Source organism: Myotis yumanensis, unplaced genomic scaffold (genome assembly GCF_028538775.1).
Source record: "Myotis yumanensis isolate MYYU_CA2020_CCGP unplaced genomic scaffold, mMyoYum1.0.hap1 SCAF_12, whole genome shotgun sequence".
NCBI classification, from domain to species: Eukaryota; Metazoa; Chordata; class Mammalia; order Chiroptera; family Vespertilionidae; genus Myotis; species Myotis yumanensis.
Window position 1 is genome coordinate 17,598,557 of NW_027223763.1, and position 25,464 is coordinate 17,624,020.

Genomic DNA, 25,464 nt, shown 5'->3' on the forward strand with positions numbered 1-25,464 from the left:
ACATGATTGGGTTAGATAACCAAGACCTAAGCTTTTCCGTTGTTAATTGGCAAGAGATTGGTTTAGAAACAATCCGATCAATGAGAGGTAGGGGCCAAAACCGGTTTGGCTCGGTGGATAGAGCGTCGGCCTGCGGACTGAAAGGTCCCAGGTTCGATTCTGGTCAAGGGCATGTACCTGGGTTGCGGGCACATCCCCAGTGGGAGATGTGCAGGAGGCAGCTGATCGATGTTTCTAACTATCTCTCTCCCTTCCTCTCTGTAAAAAATCAATAAAATATATTTTTAAAAAAATGAGAGGTAGGGGACTTTTGCTAGGAACTTGGGGACATGGGTATTTTTCTCTCTTAGGTTAGTAGAGTGGCTGCAGCCATTCGGTCTCCATGAGGACAGCAAGCCTTAAGATTATGCTGATGCCTGGAAAGCAGTGAATCAGGATGGAATATGCCAGGTCACGATTCAGACCAACCCTGAAGCGCGTCTTACCTCTGGGCTTTCCTGTCACATAAGCCGATAAATCTGCCTTATTTTTTTAACCCAGTGTGAGTGTTGTGTAACTTGCAAGAAAAAAAAATATCCTAAATGATACAGGTAGTTGCAAGGGTTCAAATGTGAATGTCAGATCTAAGCTCTTGGTCTCAGCAACACTGCCCTGGTAACATTGGTTTCCTTACAGAGAGGGAAATGGAGGAAATTAAGGGGAAGTTCGAAAGTTCTCTGAAGGTTTATCTTCTCCATTGTTTCATTTGCATGACATGGCTGATAAGGATTGGGTCAGTGAAATTGAATGAAACTTGGTGTGGCTGGCCTGGCACTGACTTAGGGTCAGTGGGAAGGTCAAAAGATTGTTACTAGGCACTAGCGTTCCTTGAGGGTTACCACTGGCCTGTACTAGACTAAGCATTTTATATTGATTAACACATTTTATTCATTAAAAATATATTTAATGTTCACTATAAAAAAAACAACAGAAAAATCGGGGGCTTCCCTTTGCGTACCCCCCTCCCCCCCTTAGAATGCATCTGGAGTCTGAGAGAGGTCCTGTCACGGGCTGGGTGGGGTGGGGTGGGGTGCTCACTGCCACCTGAAAGCGTCTACAAAGGACACACAGAGGAGGGGACCCTTGAATTGGCTCATCAAAGGTCAGCAAGTGTTCATCGGGCAAACCGGGACTGGCGGGCAGGGCACCTGGACGGGCGCCCACCGGGGTGGAAGCGTGGATGCTAGACAAGCTGCAGGGGTGAGGAGGAGCCTGGGGACCAGGCCAGCACTGGTCCAGACCCGGACTGTGGCCGCTCGGGGCCCTGTCTTCGCACCTCCTTGCCCGAGGCCACGGCTCTTCCCACTTTCTGCCGCATCATTCTGCCACGTCCCCAGTTAGGACACTGGTGCGGGTACAGCACGACCCGGGCAGGGCTCCAACGGGAAGCTCACACACACACACACACACACACACACACACACACACACACACACACACCCTCTCACGAACGCCCCGCCCTGGGGAAGCCCCGCCCTCCCCGGAATGTTCCTTAAATCCAGGCGGGAGTGCTCTGTTGCGTAGTCACAATCGCTGTCTCCGGGTAGTGGAACGTGCGGACTCTAGTAAGTGAAGACCCTCCCCCGCCCATCCAGGCCGCGCTTTTTCCTCCTTTCCCCCCCTTTTTTTCTCCTGCTGAGTTTCTAGACACCCTGGGCGGAGCGTTTGCGCGTGGCTCTCCCCCTCCTTTTGCTGAATAACCTCCGGCCTTGCGCTCGGAGGAAGCGATGCAAGCTGTTCCGACGCCTCTGTGCCCTCCAAGTTCTTGGAGAGGTCGGAAAGGGGTGTTGGCTGGAGAGAATTTGGGCTGCACCGCGTAGCTGCCTGCTCCGGGGCTGCGAAACTGGGACGGGTGTGGAAGGAGAGGAAAGGCAGGGGTCGGAGTTCCATTCCTGGGCACGGGTCTGAGGGGGGCGGGAGGTGGGAGCCTGGGGCGGGTGTGCCAGGCGCTCACCAGGCCCCCTGGCTCGGGTCGGGTCGGTGGGAGGCTCGCTGAACTGCTCCGCGCCTCTGCGGCCAGGCCCTTTCCCAGGGGCTCCTGGACGGCGGCGAATTCAGAATTCTCAGCTGCTGCCGCCTGGGGAAAAGAAGCCAGCAGGCACAGCAGGGCTGCGGATGGGGCGGGTCCGACCGCTGCTCTTGCAATGTGTCCCCTCCAGGCCACAAGTGTCCCCGACCAGTGCTGGGGGCAGCATGAAATCGCCAGCGGCTGCGGGCGGTTAGCGGCTGAGTCACAGATGGGGAATTCAGAGCGGTGAAAATGAGCTCTCGGTTTGGGGTGGGAGCAAATTTAAATCCCAACAAATCCTTGATTTCCCGCTCGGTTTGCCCAAGAAAACTCGCGCCTGCAAATGGGGCGGAACAGCAGCGCCGCCCGGTGCTGTGCAAGTGTTCCTGAGACTGTCTTAGAACGTGTTGCTCCATCTCTGAGATTTTCAACTGATGTGCCGCAGGAATTTTTTTTAAAAAATGCAATACCTGACTATTGAGTCAGGGGCACTCACCTCTTTTCCCTTAGACTGTCAGATTTAACAATGACAACAGCCAGGCCAGTGTGGTCCAGTGGTTGAGCTTGGACCTATGAACCAGGAGGTCCTGGTTGGATTCCAAGTCAAAGCGTGTGCCCAGTGGGGGTGTGTGCAGGAAGCAGCCGATTAATGATCGTCTCTCATTATTGACCTTTCTCTCTCTCTCTCCCTCTCCCTTGCTCTCTGAAGTCAATTTTTTAAAAAATGACAAACGCCATCCAGTGTGAATGGATCAAAATTATACCTCAGATCATCAAAAAATACATTTTTTTTTTTTTTTTGCTGTGCCACAGAGTTTGAGCAATTAGTTTGTGTGCCAGGAGTTGAAAATCACTGCTCTATCCATTTGAAAGATGTGCATGGACTTCTAGTCTGTTCTTTGTGTTTGACAATATTTTTTAGAATTCGTTTCATGTGGGGCAAGAAACAGAATATTTGCACACCAGGTAGGTGTTCCGTTCCCTGGCGGTGGCTGGGAAGCATTTCTGTGCTGGATTACATTTTTCCTGGCCTTGACGGTTTCCCGAGGAAGCCTCAGTTTGCTCTTCTGTACACTGTATGCTGTGAATGATGACAATGCCCATTCTGTAGGGAAGTCATGAAGATAAAATGAAATGATGACTATGAAGTGCTGAGCACAGCAACAAAAACATAGTGAATACTAAAGAAGGGTGATTGATACGCTATGATAGTGATGAGAAGTAAATGATGGATAGACCCTGTTGTCTGGCCCCAGTGCAATGACTAGTGAGCTATCATAATCCAGTCACTTTGTGACATTTGACTACTATGTTTTAGGCGTTTCAGGATGGTTCGTGCTAAGAGCTGGACCCTGAAGAAGCACTTTGAAGGCAACCCTACAAATAGTAACTTTGAGATGAAGACCGTAGAACTCCCACCCTTAAAAAATGGAGGTAAGTCATATCATATGATTTGAATGGAAAGAGACTGTATCAATCAAACTTTGCTGCATAACAAACTACCCCAAAACTTAGTAACTTCAAACAACAGTCATTTATTAGCACACAATTCTGCGGCTTCAGTTCTCCTCTGTGTGGCCTTCCTAGCAAGCTAGTTTGAGCTCTTTATTTCCACGGTGGTCTCTTGAATCTAGAGCAGCAAGAATCGGCAAGCTGCAAGTACTTTTCAAACCTCTACTTGTGTCATGTTTGCTAATAAAATTGTCAAAGCAAGTCACAGCCAAGCCCAGGCCAAGGAGAGGGAACAGACTTCTGGTGAGAGGATTGGCAGAGAGGCCCTCACACAGAGATGGGAGGTATTCTCGGCCATTCTCAGTCTGCCACAGAGACTTTTTCAAAGTCCTCTGTGTGAAGCCTCGATCGATATCATGTTGGAGGATCCCTCTTTTTTCTTGGTAATTGACACTTGAGCTTGGGTGCATTATTCTTCATGACTTTGATCGATGGGAGGATTTCCTCTCTGGCCTGGTGAACCCTATGATGACAGCGGGGTAGACAGTCTGTGTGCAGAGCTCAGACTATCCCTGTGAGGAGACACGGAGGTGAAAATCCTCATCCTTCATTGAGTCCACTTGGGGGAACTGAATGGTCAAGTCAAACCTAAGGGTATCTATGGGAGAGAAATGGCAACACACTTCATAACATGTTTGGAAATGAGCTTTGTAGAGCAGACTTTAAGGAGGGTCTTAATCGGTGTTTACAGGTAGGTAAGCTATGTGAAAAGGGCATGCAATCAAATAGTATGACCAAGTTATCTGTCCCATATAAATCGGGATAGCCAGGACTCAGCTTCAAAATTCCAGAGAATGTGTACCTAAGAGTCAGGCTAGCAACATACATATTCATATATACTAGTATGTTGTTGTTTATTTTTTTATTGATTTCAGAAAGGAAGGGAGAGTGAGAGAGAAATAGAAACATCAATGATGAGAGAGAATCATTGATTGGCTGCCTCCTGCATGCCCTACATTGGGGATCGAGAGTGCAACCCAGGCATGTGCCCTGACCGGGAATTGAACCATGACCTCCTAGTTCATAGGTGGACGCTCGACCACTGAACCATGTTGGCTGGGCACAACATGCATATCTATACGAATAAAAGGGTAATATGCTAATTAGACTGGGAAACCTTCCGGACAAAGCCATGGTGGTGGGGCCAAGGCAGAGGCAGTTAGGGGCAATCAGGCCAGGAGGGGAGGGCAGTTGGGGGTGATTAGGCTGGCGGGGGTCAGTTGGGGGCGAGCAGGCCGGCAGGCAGAGTGGTTAGGGGCAATCAAGCAGGCAGGCAGGTGAGTGGTTAGGAGCCAGCAGTCCCGGATTGCGAGAGGATGGGCTGAGGAACACCCGCCCCCCCCCCCCCCCCCACACACACACACACACAAATTTCGTGCACCAGGCCACTAGTTCTTTAATACTAACTGGAACTGGTAATGAAACCCTAGGTGAGTACTGCAAATAGTGGTTACAAATATGGCCCTGGGCAAGTTACTGAACCTAAACTTAAATGAAGTAGAAACAATAATTGTTGAGAATATCCTATGAAATAATACATGAAAAGCATGGAGTGCTGTGCAAATATCGTAATGATGATGATGATGATGATGATGACCACCACCACCATCATCATCATCAACAACAACAATAGGCTGGGCCAAATGTGAGTCCTTCTTGGCTCTTCAATAGGAAGTACTTATGAGAGGGCAGCCCTGAAGCTGAGATACGATCTGTGTTTATTTAGAATGTCAGAGACAACAAAGGCATCAAGCCTTTAGTTCTAATTGCCTATGGGATGCTTTCTTTGTAGAGGTCCTGCTGGAAGCGTTGTTCCTCACTGTGGATCCTTACATGAGGTATTATTTTCCTCTTAAAAATTCTTATATTGTATGTTAGTCCCTATGTTAAAGTAGCTCATCTTGTAAAATAGCCAACTGATTCAAAATAGTCATTTCCCCCTGATTCTCCCAGCACAGTAAGAGTGATGGGATTTGTGGCAGGCAAAGGCCAGAGAAGCTTGGTGAGGAATTACCCTGGCCTCTTTATTTTACAATTACCTCCTATCTTAGTGTCCACAATTTGCCTCTCATTGCTCACCAGAGTTGCTTCCAGAAAAATTTAAAAAATAAATAAATAAATAAACCAATCTCCAATTTGTCCATTTCACTACTGGCAAACAGTTTGAGTAGAGGAAGATGCTAAGACTAAAATTGGATTTTCTTGCCTTCTATTTCCCTATAGTCTTGTAATTTGGGTAATCTGCAGGTGACTCAAACTGAGTACTCAGTAAATTCTCTGGGAGGGAAGAGAATAAAAGCCTTCATAGGTCACACACTCCTCAGTAATTTTTTGCCTAGGTAATCCATATAGTCATCTTTCCTTTAAATAATTTTTCTCCTAGTTGATTGATAGAGATGCAAAGCTAAGACACCAGCTGCGTGCTTGCAATTCACCTTGATTCTGACACTATCTACCGGAAGATAGTGTCAGATTCCACAGGTTAAAGATTCAGTCCCACAGGTCTGTCCATCCCCCTTTAGGCACCAATTGCAAGTCCAGGTTTCTGCACACACTTCCCCAATGGTTTTCCATTTGCCTTAAACTCAAGACAGTTTTTCCCAGATGCTCTTATGTATTAAGCATGGATTATTTTTTTCCAGATTGGCAGCCAAACGATTGAAGGAGGGTGATACGATGATGGGGCAGCAGGTGGCCAGGTAGATATTTCCATTTACCCCAGTGTTTGGAAAATGTCTCCCCTTTACCTTCTGCTAGGCCCTGTCTCTGTCCATTGCTCTCACAATTTCTTCAACTGTGTACCAGTAGTTCACTCATTGTTTGATCTTCAAAGCAACATGGGAATTGTTCTTTTCCTGACTAATGGGAAAGGAAGAAAGGCTGTGAAATTGTCATCATTTCAACTTCACTTTGCTATACTTACTTTTAATTACTGAAAAAAATTGTATTTGTCCAGTTCATAATTATTTTGTAGAAATTCAAATAAAACAAAAAAATTGTATCTTGGAAGCTGACAGTTCCTCCATCATCCTCAGAGAGGACTGTTGTGAATGTATTATTATTTCAAAATTTTTTCAGTACACATACTAATATCTATACTTTTTAAAAATGGGATTAAATGCCCTTCAGCAAATTGCCTTTCTCAATATGTTATGGATGTCCTTTGTTGGTAGTATATAAATATACTACCTATCTTTTAATGGCTGTAATTTATGCCATTGTTATCTGCCAATTAACTAATCCACTACTGACAACCATTCCCAAATACGAATAGTTCTGCAAGGAATAGGTATATGTGTGTCTGTGTATTCTTTGCCCACTTTGATGAATATTGTTTTACATTAAATTTCCAGAAGTATAAGTTCTAGGTCAAAGGAGGTATGCATTTTTAATTTGAAGAGATGATGATAAATTGCTCTTCCAAATGATTGTATGAATATCCACTCCTATCAATATCATATTAATCACCCTGTATCCTACATAACTATATGCCTATTGCTTACCATCAATCGTGGCAATTTGAGAAGAATATGTTGACACTTCATGCCCAGTTTAATTTGCATTTCTTTCATGATTAGTGATGTTGACATTCTTTTTGTAAATTAATGATCGACTTCTTCTGTGATTTATCTGTTTATGTCCTTTGCCCTTTAGGTCTTTTCATCTCATCTGTAAGGAATATTACTTTTGCAAGTAGTTGGGTCTTTGTTTTTCTTTATCTATCTTCTATATCCAATCATAGTTTAAACATTTTATGAGATACCATTATTAATATTTGTAATTATGGCTTCTTGGTTTCATTGCATGATGATAAAGGCATTCTTCTCACCAAATGGCTAAAAGATTTATTTTCTAGTATGTTATACTTTAATTTTTCACATTTAAATATTTGAATTATTTTATTTTGGAATAAGGACTGAAGTGTTTGCTTTATGTCCAAATGACTAGTCAGTTATACCATTTATTAAAATTTTATTTGGATTTTTATGGGGACTTCAGTAACTATAGATTTATTTAGTGAGAACTGCTATATTTATAATATTTCTCTCCAAGTACAAGTTATATCTCTTCATTTATTCATTTTTGTGTTATGGCTTATTAAGAGTTTTCTTCATATAGGTCTTACTCATTTCTTGCTAACAATCAAAGGAATGAACATGTACTTGTGTTTGCTGAGTTTCCAAAGTCTTTTTTTTTTTTTTTACGTAATACCCAGTAATGGAAATGTTGTCATAATACTCTCATACATTAACTGTAAAAGCAAAAGTTGGCATAACCTTCTCAAAAGGAATTTGGCAATATCCAGCAACAGTTAATGTTTTAATACCCTTTACCCTAGTAATTCCATCTAGAGAAATACTGTCTAAGGAAATAACAAATTCTTATTTACGGATAGAAATTGAAATGTAATTTACATTAGGACAAATACTGGAAATAGTCTAAATGTCTAATAATGGGGAAATAATTAAATTCATTATAGTTTTTGAAGGATTCTGACTAACATGAGAAAAAGTATAAGTTATATAGACTAATATCATGTTGAAGGAGAAAATTAGATTACAAAACACATAAAATTACTTCACTTATGTAAAGATACACAATATATGCACATTAAAAAATATATCAAGATTGCCATAAAATACACCAAAATATTACAAGTTATCTTTGTTTCATAGGCTTAGAACTGATACTTTTATATGTTTTGAATTTTCTAAAAATAAATGTATGTTATAAAACTTTATGATCTTGGGAGAGGGACAATAAAGAATGGTAGGAGTGGGAGATGCTGGAAGAAAGGAAATCGACAAATGAGACAAAAAAGGAGCAGCTTAGAGAGAGAGGTAAAAAGCCTGACAAAATCCTGGAAACCAATGGGAAAGAGTGTGAGGTGGCACGGTGTGTTGAATACAGTAGAAAAGTCAAATCAGATGATGAATGAAGAGTGTCCACTGGATTTTGCTCTCAGGGGGTTGTTGTGACCTTAGTGGCATAGTGGGGGTGTTGCATTGAGTTATCAAGTGAATGGGAAGTAAAGAAGACAGAGGAAGGAGGCAGGGAGAAAAAGGGATTGTAAAATAGCAGAGTTGAGCAGGCTTTTACGCCGAGGGCAAGGGACAGTAGGGAGGAAAGTGTTACAGATTCAGGGGAGAAGAAGGGCTCAGAAATGGAGGGTGACCCCTGAAGAACATAAGCAGCTGGTGTCCAGGGCACCGCGAGACAGAGGATGGACACCTCTTGCTTAGATAGAAGAGAAGTGGGTTAGGACAGGGACAGATGCTGGGCCAATTGAGAGCATCCCTGTCTGATGGCCCCTATATTTTGTCCAGAAGAAGGAGAGACCAGTGGCTAAGAATTAAGCTGGAGAGAGGTGGGCGGGGTATTCATTCGTGGAATATCAACCTCCGTGCTCATGGTATACACGAGCCACACAGCATCCCCATCCTCTTCGAAGGCAAGAGGTTTCACATGTCCCGATGTGCTTTATCTTTCAGAGTTGTGGAAAGTAAAAACTCAGCCTTTCCCACAGGAACTGTAGTATTGGCTTCTTCAGGCTGGACATCACACTCCATTTCTGACGGAAAAGAACTAGAGAAGATGCCAGAACCGTGGCCAAACACATTACCTCTGTCTTTGATGCTGGGAACACTCGGCATGCCGGGGTGAGCTTTGTGCCTGTATGCCACTTGTTTGAGTGCCTGACACTCTGTATTTCCTAAATGCTTTTCCCAGAACTTGGTCAATTAGAAGAGACAAGGCATTATAGCAGTGGTTCTCAACCTTCTGGCCCTTTAAATACAGTTCCTCATGTTGTGACCCAACCATAAAATTATTTTCGTTGCTACTTCATAACTGTAATGTTGCTACTGTTATGAATCATCATGTAAATATCTGATATGCAGGATGGTCTTAGGCAACCCCTGTGAAAGAGTCGTTCGACCGCCAAAGGGGTCGCGACCCACAGGTTGAGAACCGCTGCATTATAGGTTCAGGGCTGATTAGAGAAGATGGTGGGGTTAAGAAGGAAAGAAGAGTGGGCGAGGCTCAAGGTAGCCTTAAAACTAAAGGAAAAAAGTGGGGGGAATCAGGTCAGTGACACTCAGGTACAAAGAGGAAGCAGGAGTGAGAAGCAAGGTGGGCACGATCCCTCTCAAGCAGCTGGCAAACGGCAACGCAAAGGCACCAGCTCCTCCTGTCCCTGGGAGGGTCCTAGCTTCACCCATCACTCATCTCTGCCTCCATTTCAGAATTCTAAAAGGGAAGTTCAGTCTACCTTGGTTTTCTGCGTCTGTATCCTTCTCCACCTTTCCCTGAGGAGCAAGAGAAGCTGGACGTTAAATAACGAAGATGAATCACAGATTATACTAGTAGCTGTGCAGTCTCTCCGCTTGGCACAGATTTAAAATAAATGCCCAGGTGTCTCTTGACCTCGGGAAGTTCTTCCTGTCCCTCAGGAAGACACCTGGTCAGTTCATCCTGTGTCTACCTTCCAGGTCCCGGCTGCATTGTGGACCTCAAGTTTCTTTTATGCCCAGCAGAAGCAAGGTCGACTGAATTCCTTTTGGAGTCCCCAACACGTTCTAGTCATTGCCTGGAATTCCTTTATTTCTGCTCTTTTACTATGTTGTGTGATCCTTTCCTTCCTTCCTTCTTCCTTCCTTCCGTTTCCACCTTTCTCCCTTTCCTCCTGCCTTTCTTCCTCATTTCCCCCCATTTTCCCTCCCTCTTTCTTTTGAAAAACACTGGATTAAGGGAATATTAGTTAGATATTTGGGTCCTTGGATAAAGTGCTGCCTATGCCTTTCACTACCTTCCCTTCAGTGCTCAACTCTCATGGACCCCAAATAGAGTCAAGGCTGAGGAAACTTAAGTTATGCCAATATATAGTTTCTGTTTTTGTTTTTAAAGAAATCACATTTTTTATATTTTATTGATTTTTTTTTACAGAGAGGAAGGGAGAGGGATAGAGTTAGAAATTTTGATGAGAGAGAAACATCGATCAGCTGCCTCCTGCACACCCCCTACTGAGGATGTGCCCGCAACCAAGGTACATGCCCTTGACTGGAATTGAACCTGGGACCCTTCAGTCTGCAAGCTGACACTCTATCCACTGAGCCAAACCAGTTAGGGTTGTAGTTTCTGTTTTATATAGAAACAACTTTACATGAATTTGTCTGAAATTTTGAAAGTGGCTTAACAGTCACCACAATGGGTGTGGATTTCATTGGCTCAGACTCAGGGGTGCAAAACATAACTCAAACTGTTTCTACTATTGCACTTTATTTCTATTTCAAGCCCTTATTTTGGCTGGTGTAGTAAAAGAAAACCTCAGTAAATTCAGTGATTTCTCAGGTCATTTCAGGTTTCAAGCTCAGCATTTCCTTTATCTTCTCTCTAGGGTCGATGCAAAGCTCCAAGGGCGAATGCAAGTTCAGTGTCAGTAGAAGGGGGACAACAACTTCTTGAGCTTGATCTTTCTTAGTCTGAGGCTAGTCTCCTGCTCAAAGCGTAACTTTTCCCATCGTGTCTTCAACCACGTCTTCTTCCAAGCCAGCAATCCACGGAGGTGTGGTGGTTTCTTCACCTGCTCCCCATCAGTACTGTCTGAGCTGTATCTTTGCAAGCCTAGTGTTCTTTTCCTGCAAGCTAACTTTGACATCCTACTTGGGGTGAGATGAAGAAGTTTCAGAAGTTCTCCCATACTGCTTTGGAGCCATGGGAAAATCCAGGTGTTTCTCTCTGACCCTGTCATGCCTAAACACCTCATACCATTATATCTGCTCTGTGGCTGTGGCACTGGGATGACATGGAGACTTTCCCCATGAAGCTCTCCATTTCCCTAGGAGTTAGATGCGAATGAGGCACAAGCTCTCTATTCTTGGGTCACCAAAGTTTAAGGGGGACCTATCTTCTTTCACCCCCAAGACTTAACCTGGTGATAGACAGGATGCAGTCCCTTCCAGCCAACTCTCCATTCCCTCCCTAGTGCCCTCATCTTTATTTCTGTTTGGAGAAAGGGGTAAGGAAAGAGAAGGTGGACCATTAGTGGATGGTAATATTCATTTCCTATTGTTTTCTTTTACCTAGACCCATGGCAGTCTAAGAAGGTCTTTGGGATATATCTAAATGAATTATATGGGAAAGCAACAAATTTATCCACATATCCTTAATTTTCTTTCCTCAGCCTAACAGCCTACTTTGGCCTACTCGACATCTGTAGTGCAAAAAGTGGAGAAACAGTCTTGGTTAATGCAGCAGCAGGAGCCGTGGGCTCTGTTGTGGGGCAGATAGCTAAGATCAAGGTAAGTGTCTTCCTCTAGGAGCAAATGCTCAGCACCCACAGTGTGCACTGGGAATGCAGCAGTGAACACAGCAGACCTTCCCTAGTCTCAGAGATGCACTGGTTCTCAACCTTCCTAATGCCGCAACCCTTTAATACAGTTCCTCATGTTGTGGTGACCCCCAACCATAAAATTATTTTCGTTGCTACTTCATAACTGTGATTTTGCTACTGTTATGAATCGTAATGTAAATATCTGATATGCAGGATGTATTTTCAGGGGTCGCGACCCACAGGTTGAGAACCGCTGGTAGTGGATCTTGTTTAGAAGTTGAAGATTGGGAATGAATGAGAAATGGGAGAATGAGGAAAAAATGAACATTTTTTTTAAAATATATTTTTATTGATTTCAGAGAGGCAGGGAGAAGAGAGAGAGAAAAAAAAAATGATGAAAGAGACCCACTGATTGGCTGCCTCCTGCGTGCCCCCTACTGGGGATTGAGCCTGAAACCTGGGCATGTGCCCTGACCGGGAATCGAACTGAAATCTCCTGGTGCAAGGGAAGATGCTCAACCACCTGAGCCACACCAGCCAGGCTTCTTTCATAGTGGCTGCTGAACATTTCTCGTTACAGCCTTACCTTCTCTCCTTATGATTGTCCCCAACAATGAAGGAGGAACGTGAGGTTAGCCAATCAAGATAGCCCACATGGCCCCATGGCGAAGGCTACTACAGTCAGCCCAGAGCGGTGGGGCCAACTCCTAGGAGGTACCTAGGGCATGGAAACATTGCTCTGATTTAGGCAGGAGTCTGTGTTCAAGAGGTCTGATATGATGGTGGGCAGCAGGCAGCTCATACATGGTCAGGATGTGTCACATGGAGGAATGTTGCAAGCTGATTTGGCTTAGCTGATCCTTTCCCAGAGGCTGGGATGCAGAATCAGGACCTAGTTCCTGGGGAAAGAGTGAAGTGAAATACAGATGAATACAGGACTATAACCAATAGCCAAGGATTCAGGGTGGTCCCCAGTGTTAATGGGAGCTTGGGCTACAAATAAGAAATGAAGCTACCTTAGAGGTTACAGGAAGAATTTATTTACAAGTAAGTAAAGACATAGGAATAGATACTGAATTTTATCAAATGTTATTTCAGCATTTATCAGGTTAACTTTGCAGTTAATGAATTACATTAGTAGTCCAGTATTGAATCATTCTAGCATTCCTGGCATAAGCTTTATTTACCTATGGAAATTATGGATTTGTACCTTGGAATTTTATTTGATCGCATTTTATTTTATTTTATTTTTTTAAAAATATATTTTATTGATTTTTTACAGAGAGGAAGGGAGAGGGATAGAGAGTTAGAAACATCGATGAGAGAGAAACATCGATCAGCTGCCTCCTGCACATCCCCCACTGGGGATGTGCCCGCAACCCAGGTACATGCCCTTGACCGGAATCGAACCTGGGACCTTTCAGTCCGCAGGCCGAGGCTCTATCCGCTGAGCCAAACCGGTTTCGGCTGATCGCATTTTTTTTTTTTTTTTTCTCCACTCCCCTCCCCAGACCTCTCCACAGGCTGATCGCATTTTAGACAGAATTTTTGCATCTATCTTTATAGATGAGTTTGGTTTGAAGTTTTTTTTTTGTTCTGAACTTATCAATATTCAGCTTGGGTTATGGTAGACTTACAAAACAAATTAGTAATATTTCCAATAGTCAGATGTTAAATGTTTTCTTTAAACTGTAAGGCATGTTTATTTCAAAAATTTGATAGGACTTATCCCTAAACCTGTTCTTTTAGAAACCCCACTGGACAATGCCATACTAAAAAGCTTAATCCTTAAAGGAGAGACAGAATTAGTTCTGCATTTTAGAGAAGTTACATTGCCTTGGTTCATAGTTTCCAGGGGCAAAGTACTAGAGGTAAGAAGTTTAATTAGGAGGCCCTTACAAGAATTCAGATGGAAACTGTGATGCATCAAGGGTAGAGATTAGACGTCAGAGCCAGCTTTTAGGATATTTGGGGAAAAAGAATAAAACCTGGTGATTGGATGTGGATAGAAAGGGTGAGAAACATCTGCATGAAGGAGGCATTGAGGTCATAAATGTCGATGAGATCATCCTGTGAGTTTATAAGGCTAGAAGGACAAAAGACAAAGGGGGGAGCTTTTGCAAGAGTTTTTTTCTTGAATCATGAAAAAATGGGAAAAGTAGATTGCAGTTATTGTTTGTACAGATACATGTATGAACCTGAAGTTCTTTTCCTAACTGAAAGTGCATAGTGGCTCATCTTCTGGTCTTCACGATCCATTCAGAATATAAGAGAGCTTTCTGAAGAGCTACTTTCTATGTGCCAATATAGTATCCAGTCTCAGCCTAAATGTGCTTTGCAGATTAAGCAGCATCTAGTCCAATGCTTTGGGCCAAATCAAACAAAAGGGGACAGTTACCCGGACGGCTACCTATGAAATGAGAGTCCCAGAACTGAGCCAAAATAATAGTTAAAGGACAGCTGCACCAAGAGATAGCATGCAAGTCATTGCAAGGGAAGAGAGGCTTCAAAATAAAGAAACAAAAGAGGGCCTGGCCAGTGTAGCTCAATGGTTGGGCATCGACCTATGACCAAGAGGTCACAGTTCAATTCCCAGCCAGGGCACATGCCTGGGTTTTAGGCTAGCTCCCAGTGGGGGGTATGCAGGAGGCAGCCGATTGATGATTCTCTCTGATCATTGATGTTTCTATCTCCCTCTCTTTCCTCTCTCTGAAATCAATAAAAAACATTAATTAAAAAAAAAAAAACCCACAAGAGAGACAAATGAATATGTTGTCAAGCTGGCAGGTTGAAATCAACTGCAAACCACATAAATATAGAAAGGATCTATTGGGTAGTCAGAGGCAAGCTGAAGTTATTCTTGGGTTGTAGGATGGTTCAGGGACTAATTTTTCTTATAGAGTCTTTTGGCCTATCTTGGTATTCTCATATACGTGGCTCAGCACCTCAGAAGGTGTTCTTGGGGGAACCTGACCTTACTGGACTAGGAGGGTGGAGTTGGTCTGTGCTTGTGACTTACACATGATTTCCTTCCCCCACCCCACCCCTACTTAGGGCTGCAAAGTTGTTGGAGCAGCAGGGTCTGATGATAAGGTTGCCTACCTTAAAAAGCTTGGATTTGACGTTGCCTTTAACTACAAGACAATAAAGTCTTTGGAAGAAACGTTGAAAAAAGCTTCTCCTGACGGTTATGATTGTTATTTTGATAATGTAAGTACAAATTAGACTTAAAATCTGATTTACTAACAAAGTAACTATACAGGGAATATACTTCTGGAGTTTCCATCTAAAATCTATGACTAAAGCACATATGACTTTTTAAACAAACAAACAAAACAAAAATAGCTTTATTTGTGATATAATTCACCCATTTAAAATGTAGAATTTAATGGTTTTTAGTATATCCACAGAATTGTACAACTGTCACCACAATCCATTTTAGAACATTTTTATCACACTAAAAAAGAAATGCTGTACTTATTAACACTTCCACTTTCCCTCAAAAGTGGTCTTCTGTGACTGGCTTCTTACACTTAGCATGTTTTCTAGGTTCATCCATGTTGTAGCATGTATCAGCGATTCATTCCTTCTTATGGCCAAATAATATTCCATAGTATTGATATATCACATTTTATTTATCCATTCATCAGTTGATGGACATTTGTTATTTACACTTTTTGGCTGTTATATAATGCCGCTATGACCATTCATGTATAAGTATTTGTGTGGATATGTTTTCATTTCTCTTGGATATACACCTATGAATGGAATTGCTGGGTCATATGGTAACTTCATGTTTAACACTTTGAGGTACTGCCAAACTATTTTGCACAATGGCTGCACTATTTTACATTCTTGCTAGCACCATATGAGGGTTCCAACATCCTCACCAACACTTATGATCCATCATTTTGATTAGGGCTATCCTGGTGGGTCTGAAGTGATCATTTCATTGTGGTTTTGATTTGCATTTCTTTAATAGCTAACATTGATCATCTTTTCAGGTGCTTATTAGCCATTTGTATATTTTCTTTGGAGAAATGTCTGTTCAAATCCTTTGCCCATTTTTTCAATTGGGCTATTCGTTGAGTTGTAAGGCCTCTTTATACATTCTGGATATAAATCCCTTTATCAGATATTGTCAGTTCTTGGTATTCCTGGTAGTTAGTTCTATAAAGTCACCACAAACACTGAACCATTCATTGCTCCTGGAAAAGTATGTACATATATGCGCGTATCTCACATAGATTACAATCTTAAATCCTAAAAACAACTCTTCCAATAGCTTCCATTTTCTTTATTTTACAATAGGGAATAGGAGATTCAGAGAAATGTTAAGTAACTTGCCTGAGGCTGCCCCACTAATCCTCCCAAAGTTGGAGTTCATACCCCATACAAATGGCTCAGGAGCAGAGCTTCTTGAACTAAACTGCACTGCCCCCTACTGTCTTCACCCTCCGATGATCTCTGTGAGAGAGCTGAGAGAAGAAGGCAGAGCCTTGGCCTTGCTTGACCTTAGCTGGTAACTTTGCATCTCTTTCTCTGCTCTGCACGTGTCTGCAAATGACCAGGGCAAGCCCTGTGAATACTGAGTTGGAGGTTATAAATAAATTTTAGCAAGCAGTCCAGTTCACAAATATGGAATCCAGTAATAATGAGGATCCACTGTATATAGTTTGCAAATATTTTCTCCTATTCTGTTTATAAGTTGTTTTTCACTTTCTTGTTGGTGTCTTTTAAAGCACAAAAGTTTTCCATTATTTTTTCTTTTGTCCCTTGGTGTCACATCTCATGCTTTACCCTACCCAAGATCATGAACATTTATTCTTTTTGTTTGCTTCTAAGAGATTTATCATTTTAGCTCTTACATTTAGGTCTAGGATGCATTTTAAGTTAATTTTTGTGTATGTATAAGGAAGGAGTCCAATTTCCTTCTCTTCCATGGGGATATCCAGTTGTTCTACACGATTTGTTGAAAAGACTATCTTGTCCCTCTTGAGTTGTTTTGGCACTCTTATCACAACCAATGGACCATAAATGTAAGGGTTTATTTTTTTGGACTTCAATTTAGTTCTATTGATCTACATTTCTTTTCTCACATTATTTTGATTAATAGAGCTCTGTGGTAAGTTGTTTTTTTTAAAATATATTTTATTGATTTTTTTTTTTTTACAGAGAGGAAGGGAGAGGGATAGAGAGTTAGAAACATTGATGAGAGAGAAACATCGATCAGCTGCCTCCTGCACACTCCCCACTGGGGATGTGCCCGCAACCAAGGTACATGCCCTTGACCGGAATCGAACCTGGGACCCTTGAGTCCGCAGGCCGATGCTCTATCCGCTGAGCCAAACTGGTTAGGGCTCTGTGGTAAGTTTTGAAAGTGAAAAATGTGAGTCTTGCCAAACCGGTTTGGCTCAGTGGATAGAGCGTGGGCCTGCGGACTGAAAGGTCCCAGGTTCGATTCCGGTCAAGGGCATGTACCTTGGTTGTGGGCACATCCCCAGTGGGAGGTGTGCAGGAGGCAGCTGGTCGATGTTTCTCTCTCATCAATGTTTCTAACTCTCTCTCTCTCTCTCCCCCTTCCTCTCTGTAAAAAATCAATAAAATATATTTTTAAAAAAAAGAAAAAAAAAAGAAAAATGTGAGTCTTCCCACATTGTTCTTTATATGGCATTTGAGTACTTTTCCAAACTTTTAGGTAGGGCAATGAGATTATTGAACTGAGCAGAGGACCTCACAGTATAGAAGAATGCAATTTATAAGTTATATAATGTATGTTCCTTTAATAAAAATGGAAATGCCCAGTTCCTATTGTCTTTTTCCAAATGCAAGTTTCTTCACTACTGTGCTAATTCAATCAGTTTTGTTGCTGTTAAACAAGTGATGTGAAATGATGATTTTAAATGAATGATTTTCCTGAATCTTCTAGTGTTTAGATTAAGGTTGTTATTTTTTGTTTCTTTGTTTTTGTCCTGTTTAGGTCGGTGGAGAATTTTCAAACATTGTTATCCCCCAAATGAAGAAATTTGGAAGAATTGCTATATGTGGGGCCATCTCTACATACAATAGTACTCGCCCAATTCCCCCAGGTAATGAGCTTATGCACATGGTCACAGCTGTAGGAAGACTAGACATGGAGAAGATTCACATATATGGCATTGGATATTAATAAGATGTTAGTGACTATCAAAATATTTAAAAGACTTTGTGGTATTCTTGATGAAGTAGTATATATCAGCTAACATAGAGAAATAACAGGATCTGAACATATGGAACAAACATTATTATTATTATTATTATTGTTAAATATATTTTTATTGATTTCAGAGAGGAAGGTAGAAGGAGAGATAGAAGCATCAATGATGAGAGAGAATCACTGATTGGCTGCCTCCTGCACACCCTCTACTGGGGATGGAGCCGGCAACCTGGGCATGTGTCCTGACCAGGAATTGACCGTGACCTCCTTGTTCATAGATTGACAGTCACTGAACCACGCCGGCCGGGCCAAACACATGTTATTAAAAGTTTTAGTTTTTACCTATTTCCTGAAAAAATGTAAAAAGACAGCCATGATTTGATTTAGAAAGAGAACATCTTGGTCTGGGTGGTAAAATGTCAGGGTTCTTCAGGATCTTCAGGATATTGCTGGAGGTGTGGGAATGGGTAGAAGGTGACTTGAGGTGGGTGAAGGGGAAAACAGGTTGCCATTTCCTTCAGACAGTCGTGGGCAGTGCTTCCTAGAGCAGCCGGCCACCCTGGCCTCACCAAGCTGACAATTTCCTCTAAAAGGCAAAGGAGCATGCATGTCCCTCCCTCCATTCCTTGATGGTCCACGTTTAGTTTCTCCTGTGCCCTGCCATGCCTTCCGTCCCCCACTTCCTCACTCTCTTATGCTGAGAGAGCCCCTCCCACCTCCATGCCTATAAAGGTCTACAAATAGTGTCAATTAGAGAACTGGATTCATTAGGTCCCCATCTCTGAGAGAGGTTGTATAGGCCTCCCATTTTACGCATGGGGAGATAAATGGCTGAGAGGACCAGAGACTCCTCAAATCCTATTATCAACCCACTCAAAACCGAGACAGGTTTTCTGAACAACGCATACAGCATCCTTTTCTGCTACAACAATTCTGTGTTGTTGGTGAGATTACAGGTTTCCTGTAGTCAAAACAAAAGGAGAAAGAACAAGAAAGAATCTTCCAGATTATCATCATGATCTACACAACTAACTATACATAAACATTCTATGATAGGCTTGACTCCTGGGAATGAAATCTTACAGCTCTGCTAGTTAACAACATGCAACTTGCCCTGAGACAGGTGGGCGAGAGTGAAAGGGGCCGTGGAAGGACAACCTATATATTCCCTCTTGAGCTGTGAAAAATCGAAGACACTACCTTCTCCAAGAAGGAAACTCCAGGTTCACTTGGCAGTCTTATTGGTAGGGACCTTTTTCCCCCTATATTTTTCTAATTGATGCTTAGCTAGAATCATGAGACATCTGCCCGTCAACTGAGCAAAGCTCCAGAATGTATTTCTTGACCACAGTCCAGATTGTCCAATTAGGACTCACAGGTGGGGAACGTCCAGCCTGAGAAATCATTTGGTCTGGCCCTGCCAAGGCGTTAGGGTTGAGTTAATTAAATGTTTGCCCAAATATAGCAGGCTAATTTTTAAATTGGCAATTGTTTATGGCCCACAGATGATGTTATAAATATCCAAATGGCCCTTGGCAGAAAAAAGTTTCCCCACCTTGATAGGTGTAGCCAAATATTTTGGATAGAGTAACCTGATTTAGTTCTTTTTTGCAATTACTCTTTGGAAATTCAGCTGCTCAGATAGGTCTTTGAGATGTCAGCTGGCCTTGTCCATTCCATTTTAATCAGATGGGATTCTGCCCTGCTTCTGATTTTCAGAAATTCTAACATATTTCACTATTAGGATAGCTCAGAGGCAAGTAACTATTTCCCCTAACTTTAAACTTTTCTTTTTATCATTACCCAAGGATATTTTTTTCCCATTGACTTTTTAGAAAGAGTGTGGAAGGAAGAGAGGGGAGGAGAGGAGAGAGAGAAATATCGATGTGAGAGAAACACATCAATTGGTTGTCTCCTGCTTGCACCCCAACCAGAGCCAGGAATGGAACCTACAACCAAGGTACATGCTCGTAATCAAACCCAAGACCCTTTGGTCTACGGCTGACATTCTAACCACTGAGCAAACCAGCCAGGGCTATTTTCCGCCAACTTTAATGCCACATTTGTTGCCGCATTTATTTTTTGTTCTCAATAAAGAAACCCACATTCCCACTAGAGTGGACAAGCCCAGAAATGGTATTTCATCCTCTTCCAAATGAGGATTCCAATCCATAACCCAAAAAGAACTATAGTTGGTGGGGGTCTTTTGAAGAAGCACCCTTTCTGTGACATCAATCTAGAATTTGGGTGTATCACTCTCTTATGTCACCCTGGTGTCTCACTCATTTTGCATCAGTTTCTTTTAGTTCAGGATGAAGCCCTATTTTTTCTGACTGCTAATATTACTTTCTTCAAAGTAGTAAGTGGGAACTTTTAAGCTTGAGTGATGGCAGTTATCAAAGATGCTGAAATAGATTGTTGCTTCTAACTGAACCTGACTTCCTGGAACTTGTAAGACTATACTCAGGTGTCATTCCCTCAGTGTCTGGTCACTTAAGATCCTTGGGAGAAGAAACCAGGCAATCATACAACCTTTGCTCTCTCACACGGAACAGTACTATCTTTCAGGCCGCAGGGTAGCCTTGTGCTTTTTCTAGGCTGGTGGTTCTCAAAGTGTGAACCCAGGACCAGCAGCATCACCATCTCCTGGGAATGTATTAGAAATACAAATTCTTGGCGCATACTCCATAGCCACCATCAGAAGTTGGGGGAGGGACCCAGCAATTTGACAAACCCTGCGCCTGATTCTGATACACACCGAAGTGTGAGACCCCACTGTTCAGGCTAACTCTTGGTTCCTGAAATGGCGAGGACAAAGGCAGGCATGGGAGCTGTTGAGCCTCTATCTCTTTTGTTGGCTCTTAGTCCAGGGGTGGACACTAGTTGTTTTGCATCTCCTCTGAGTACAGAACAGAAGGAGATGGCTTTATGCCACAGAATGACTGCATTAGCCATCAAGAAAACCTGCTAAGTACTGGGAATGTGAGGGTATTCATTCTTGAGTGGTGCAGAAATGTGTCCATTTTCAGGACCTCTTTCTATTCTATAGAACTGTTTGGGAAGTTTTGGGTGGGCCTTGCTTCTGGCACGTCCAGAATGACCATTCTCTGGCTTCGTGACCTGTGCGAGGACTCCACGTGTGTTTTCTATTGCTGCTGTAACAAATGACCACAAACTTGGTGACTTAAACCAACACAAATTTATTGTCTTACAGTTCTGGAGGTCAGAAGTCTAAAATGAGTCAGCAGGGCTGTGTTCCCTCTGAAGGTTCCAGAAGAGTGTCTGTTTCTTTGCCTTTTCCAGCTCTAGAGGCTGCCTGCATTTCCTGGCTCCTGGCCGCTTCCTCCATCTTCAAAGCCAACAGCCTAAAATCATCAAAATCTCTCTTTCTCTCTGATTTCTGCTTCCATCATCACATTCTTTTTTCCCGGACTCTGACATTTTTTCATCCTTCTTTCCCTTATAAGGATCCTTGTGATTATTCTGGGCCCACCTATATACTACCCCAAAATTCCCCCACCTCAAGTTCTTAATCATATCTGCAAAGTCCCTTTTGCCCTGTAAGGTAACATCTTCACAGGGTTCTGGGAATTAGGATGTGGACATCTCGGGGCCATTATTCTGCCTACCACAGAGTTGACTGGTGGGCAGCCCTGTGGATCAGAAAAGAGTGAAAGCAATGGAAGGGGGAGCAGTAAGAGAACAGTCAGTACTTGTTTTCACCATGGCCACCTCCCTGGACCCTGTCGCCCAAATGTGCCCTTTTCTTCACAGGTCCCTCCCCAGAGGTCATTATCTATCAGGAACTCCGCATGGAAGGGTTCCTCGTCACCCGCTGGAAAAATGACCACCACAAGGCTCTGAACGAATTGATGAAATGGGTATCAGAGGTAAGGGGTTCCAGAGCCACTCCCTCCAATTGTACACCAGATCCCATTCCCCTGTGATGCCGTAGATACATCTTCACATACATCTCACTGCTCCCTATTTCATAGCAAAATACCCACAAGTGTTGTCTGCAGTTCCTCTCTTTCCGCTCTTCCTTAGATCCACACATCAGGCTTTTGCACTGGTCACTGGGCTTCTTTTCTTCTCTGTCCATCCCTTAGTTAGCTCATCCAGGCTCATGGTTGTTTTGTTTGTTTGGTTGGTTGTTTTTTGTGGGTTTTTGTTGTTGTTGTTAATCATTACCTGAGGATATTTTCCCATTGATTTTTAGAGAGAGTGGAAGGGAGAGAAAGAGAGAGAGAGAAAAACATCAATGTGAGAGAGACACAAGGACTGGTTGCCTTTGCCTTCACACACGCCCCGACTAGAGCCAGGGATCGAGCCTGCAACTAAGGTATATGCCCTTGACCGGAATCAACGCTCTTTCCACTGAGCCAAACCGGCTAGAGCCAGGCTGACGGTTTTACATGTAGGTAGGCTGACAGTTCCTGAATGTCAGTCTCCTGCCTGCACCTCTCCCAAGCTCTAGACTGCTTGACAGCTGCACTTGAATGTGGGATACACACCTTCGACTTAACATGTCGAAAACAAACTATGTTTAGATTTTTCCTGCTAAACCTGCCCCCTTGATAGACCTCACCGTCTCAGTTATGGCAGTTTTACCCTGCCAGTTGCTCAGTCCAAAAACCTTGAAATCATCTTTGATTCCTTTCTTTCTCTCATTCATATCCATGTCTAATCTGTTGCAAAATTCTGGTGGCTCACCAGAATGCATACATACAGAATCTGACCACTCCTCCCACCTCCTTTGCTACCACCCTGGTCCAGGCCACCACTTGTCTAGGATGTTGTGTCAGCTTCCATCTGGTGTCCCACCTTTGTGCCCTTACAGACAATTCCCAACACAGCAGCCAGAGTGATCTTTTAAAGCACAAATCAAGCCATGTCATTCTTATGCTCAAAACCCTGCAGAAGTCCCCATTTCACTTAGAATAAAACTTACAAGGCTATCAGCCATCTAGCCCCCATTACCTCTCTAATTTCATTTCTTAGTGTTTCCTTACTTTGCTCATCTACGCAATCCCTCCCCTTACCTCTCTAACCCTCTGTAACTGCTCAATTCTCGCACCTCCTTTAAGTCTTTGCTAAAAACTGCCTTCTGAATGAACTTTTACAGTGACCCTATTTTAAATTGTAATCCCCCTTCATTCTTGCGCCTCTTTTTCGTTTACCCATACAATTATCATCTTTCAATGTGACTTATATTACAATTAACTTCTTTAATTATTGCCCATCTCCCACCATGAGAATATAACCTCTATGCAGGCAGCAGTGTTCATGCATTTTGTTTGCTGATGTATCCTTAGCACCTAGAGTGTCTGCATCAATGTAGGCATTAGACGAATATTGCCGAATGGATGAGGGGCATATATTTGTGCCATAGCCCTTCCAGGTCCTACAGTTGAGCCTTCTGACAGCCATCCCTTTAGAAGAGGAAGAAGCCAGCCAATCCCTTTGTCCTGTGCTGTGATCATTTTCCCGCCATGTAGAATGTTAGTCAATAGAGAGCTGAATAAACAAGGTACATTATTTTACTTTTTAGAGGGGGAAAGTGCTATCACACGTTCTAATTCCTGGCTTTACGATCATCTCCCAATTCAAAGAAATAAATTGCTTCTCTGGCAACCATTGGAGGTTGGCATTTTTCCCAGCTAACACTTGTAGTGCTGGGCTGGGCTCATTCCAGGAAGCTGGGAAGAGTGAAATTAGTTTTAAGTTCCCCGTGTGTAGCGCTTTATCCCTGTTGGTGAAATTGAATCTAGCGCTACCTCAGTCACAGCTGACAGCAAGAAACCACCGTGCTGATGCCCCTAATGCAACCCTCTAACAAAGTGAACCTAATTATAGTTTTAAGTAACTAGTGAATTAGCCTAATTTCTCATCTACATTTTTCCTCATCTCTCCCCTTTTAAAAATATATTTTTTATTTTAGAATAATTTTAGATTTACAGAAAAATCAGAGTTCCCATGTAACCTATCAGAGTTCCCTATATCCTATGCCTAAATCCCCACATTATTAACATTTAATATTAGTATTCATCCTCTACTTTTAACATTTATTTATTTATTTAAATATATTTCTATCTATTTCAGAGAGGAAGGGAGAGGGAGAGAGAACCATCCATCAGCTGTCTCCTGCACACCCCCTACCGGGGATTGAGCCGCAACCCAGGCATATGTCCCTGACCAGAATCAAACCCGTGACCCCTCAGTCCGCAGGCTCACGCTCTATCCACTGAGCCAAGCCGGCCAGGGCTACTTTTAACCTTTAAACCGGATTATAGCTTTCACCTCTTTCCAGGTTCTTTGCCTCTTCAAGAGCAGGAATGAGCTTGGACTTTCTAGTCAAGGGTGCAATTCCCAGTTTTCCTACTTAATAGTTGAGTGACCTCAAGCAAATGGTCTCTCCGTAAGTCCATAAAGGGTGCTACACTATCACTGGAATACATTAGGGTAAAAATAGTATCAGTAACTCAGGTCTCTACATAAGATCCCTTAAAAAATCTTAAAAATGTGAATTAGTTCTACTCAGTAGCCTGTGTCTTGTAAGAGAAAGAGAATGAAAATTCTTCCTCACTAAATGAACCCTTCCCTCCCAGATTCCTAAATGAATGTTAAGCACACATTAACAGAACCTTGGCTTGAAGAGAAGACAGATCATCAAGGTGCCGTGATACTTACATTTCCTGAACAGGCTCTGCCTCCTCAGGGTTCAAAGAAAAGCAATGAAGCTATGTCCTGGGAAGAATGAGCGCAGATCACACCCTAAAGGGTGCGCCTTTCTCCAGCTGCTTTCACCTCTTCTGAGATCATTACATTATAAAACTTTTCATATAACTTACTTAGAGATTGCTTAAGCACTTCCTTGTGACATTTCTCCTATTGCTGGGCTGTGATCTGGTGCCTGTTATGAAATGCCTATTGTACTTTGTAATCTGTCACATACACTGTGTGTGTGGATCATGCCCCAAGGTGACGCAAGTTCACAGAGCGGAGGGATTTCCAGCTGTCATTCCCAGTGTCCTGTGATGTACTTGATAAATTTGTTGCTACAATGAGAAGAGTGTATCATTTAGAATATGATATTAATCTATTACATTTGTTGTTGCTTTGATGCAGGGTAAAATCCAGTACCAGGAATACGTCACTGAAGGATTTGAGAACATGCCAGCTGCATTTATGGGAATGCTGAAAGGAGATAATCTGGGGAAAACAATAGTGAAAGCATGAAAAAAATGACACATAGAACCTAGGAATCATTTGGATGATTACTTAATTTCTTTTTAACCATTTGGTAAAAATGTAAGCTGCCCTCTTTATCTAATAAATAGTGGTTGTTGCTCTAACTGGTTTGGCTCGGTGGATAGA

General features: G+C 42.7%; 1 protein-coding gene across 1 annotated transcript; it reads left to right on the forward strand.

Moving 5' to 3' along the window:
- The first annotated feature begins 1,515 nt into the window (after nt 1–1,515).
- Nucleotides 1,516–25,442, forward strand: PTGR1 (prostaglandin reductase 1). Its single transcript, XM_070430903.1, has 10 exons — nt 1,516–1,604; nt 3,366–3,481; nt 5,352–5,397; nt 6,202–6,258; nt 9,052–9,219; nt 11,742–11,859; nt 14,946–15,101; nt 17,872–17,980; nt 21,862–21,977; nt 25,216–25,442. The coding sequence occupies exons 2-10, from the start codon at nt 3,376–3,378 to the stop codon at nt 25,324–25,326; spliced, it is 987 nt and encodes a 328-aa protein (XP_070287004.1). The 5' UTR covers nt 1,516–1,604; nt 3,366–3,375; the 3' UTR covers nt 25,327–25,442.
- The last annotated feature ends 22 nt before the right edge of the window (nt 25,443–25,464 follow it).

Bases quoted from the DNA above. Each gene is read 5' to 3' on its own strand.
- PTGR1 (XM_070430903.1), top strand. From the start codon at position 3,376: ATGGTTCGTGCTAAGAGCTGGACCCTGAAGAAGCACTTTGAAGGCAAC. The intron at 9,220-11,741 runs GTGAGCTTTGTG...TTCTTTCCTCAG, and splicing joins GGAACACTCGGCATGCCGGG to CCTAACAGCCTACTTTGGCC. The intron at 17,981-21,861 runs GTAATGAGCTTA...TTTTCTTCACAG, and splicing joins TACTCGCCCAATTCCCCCAG to GTCCCTCCCCAGAGGTCATT.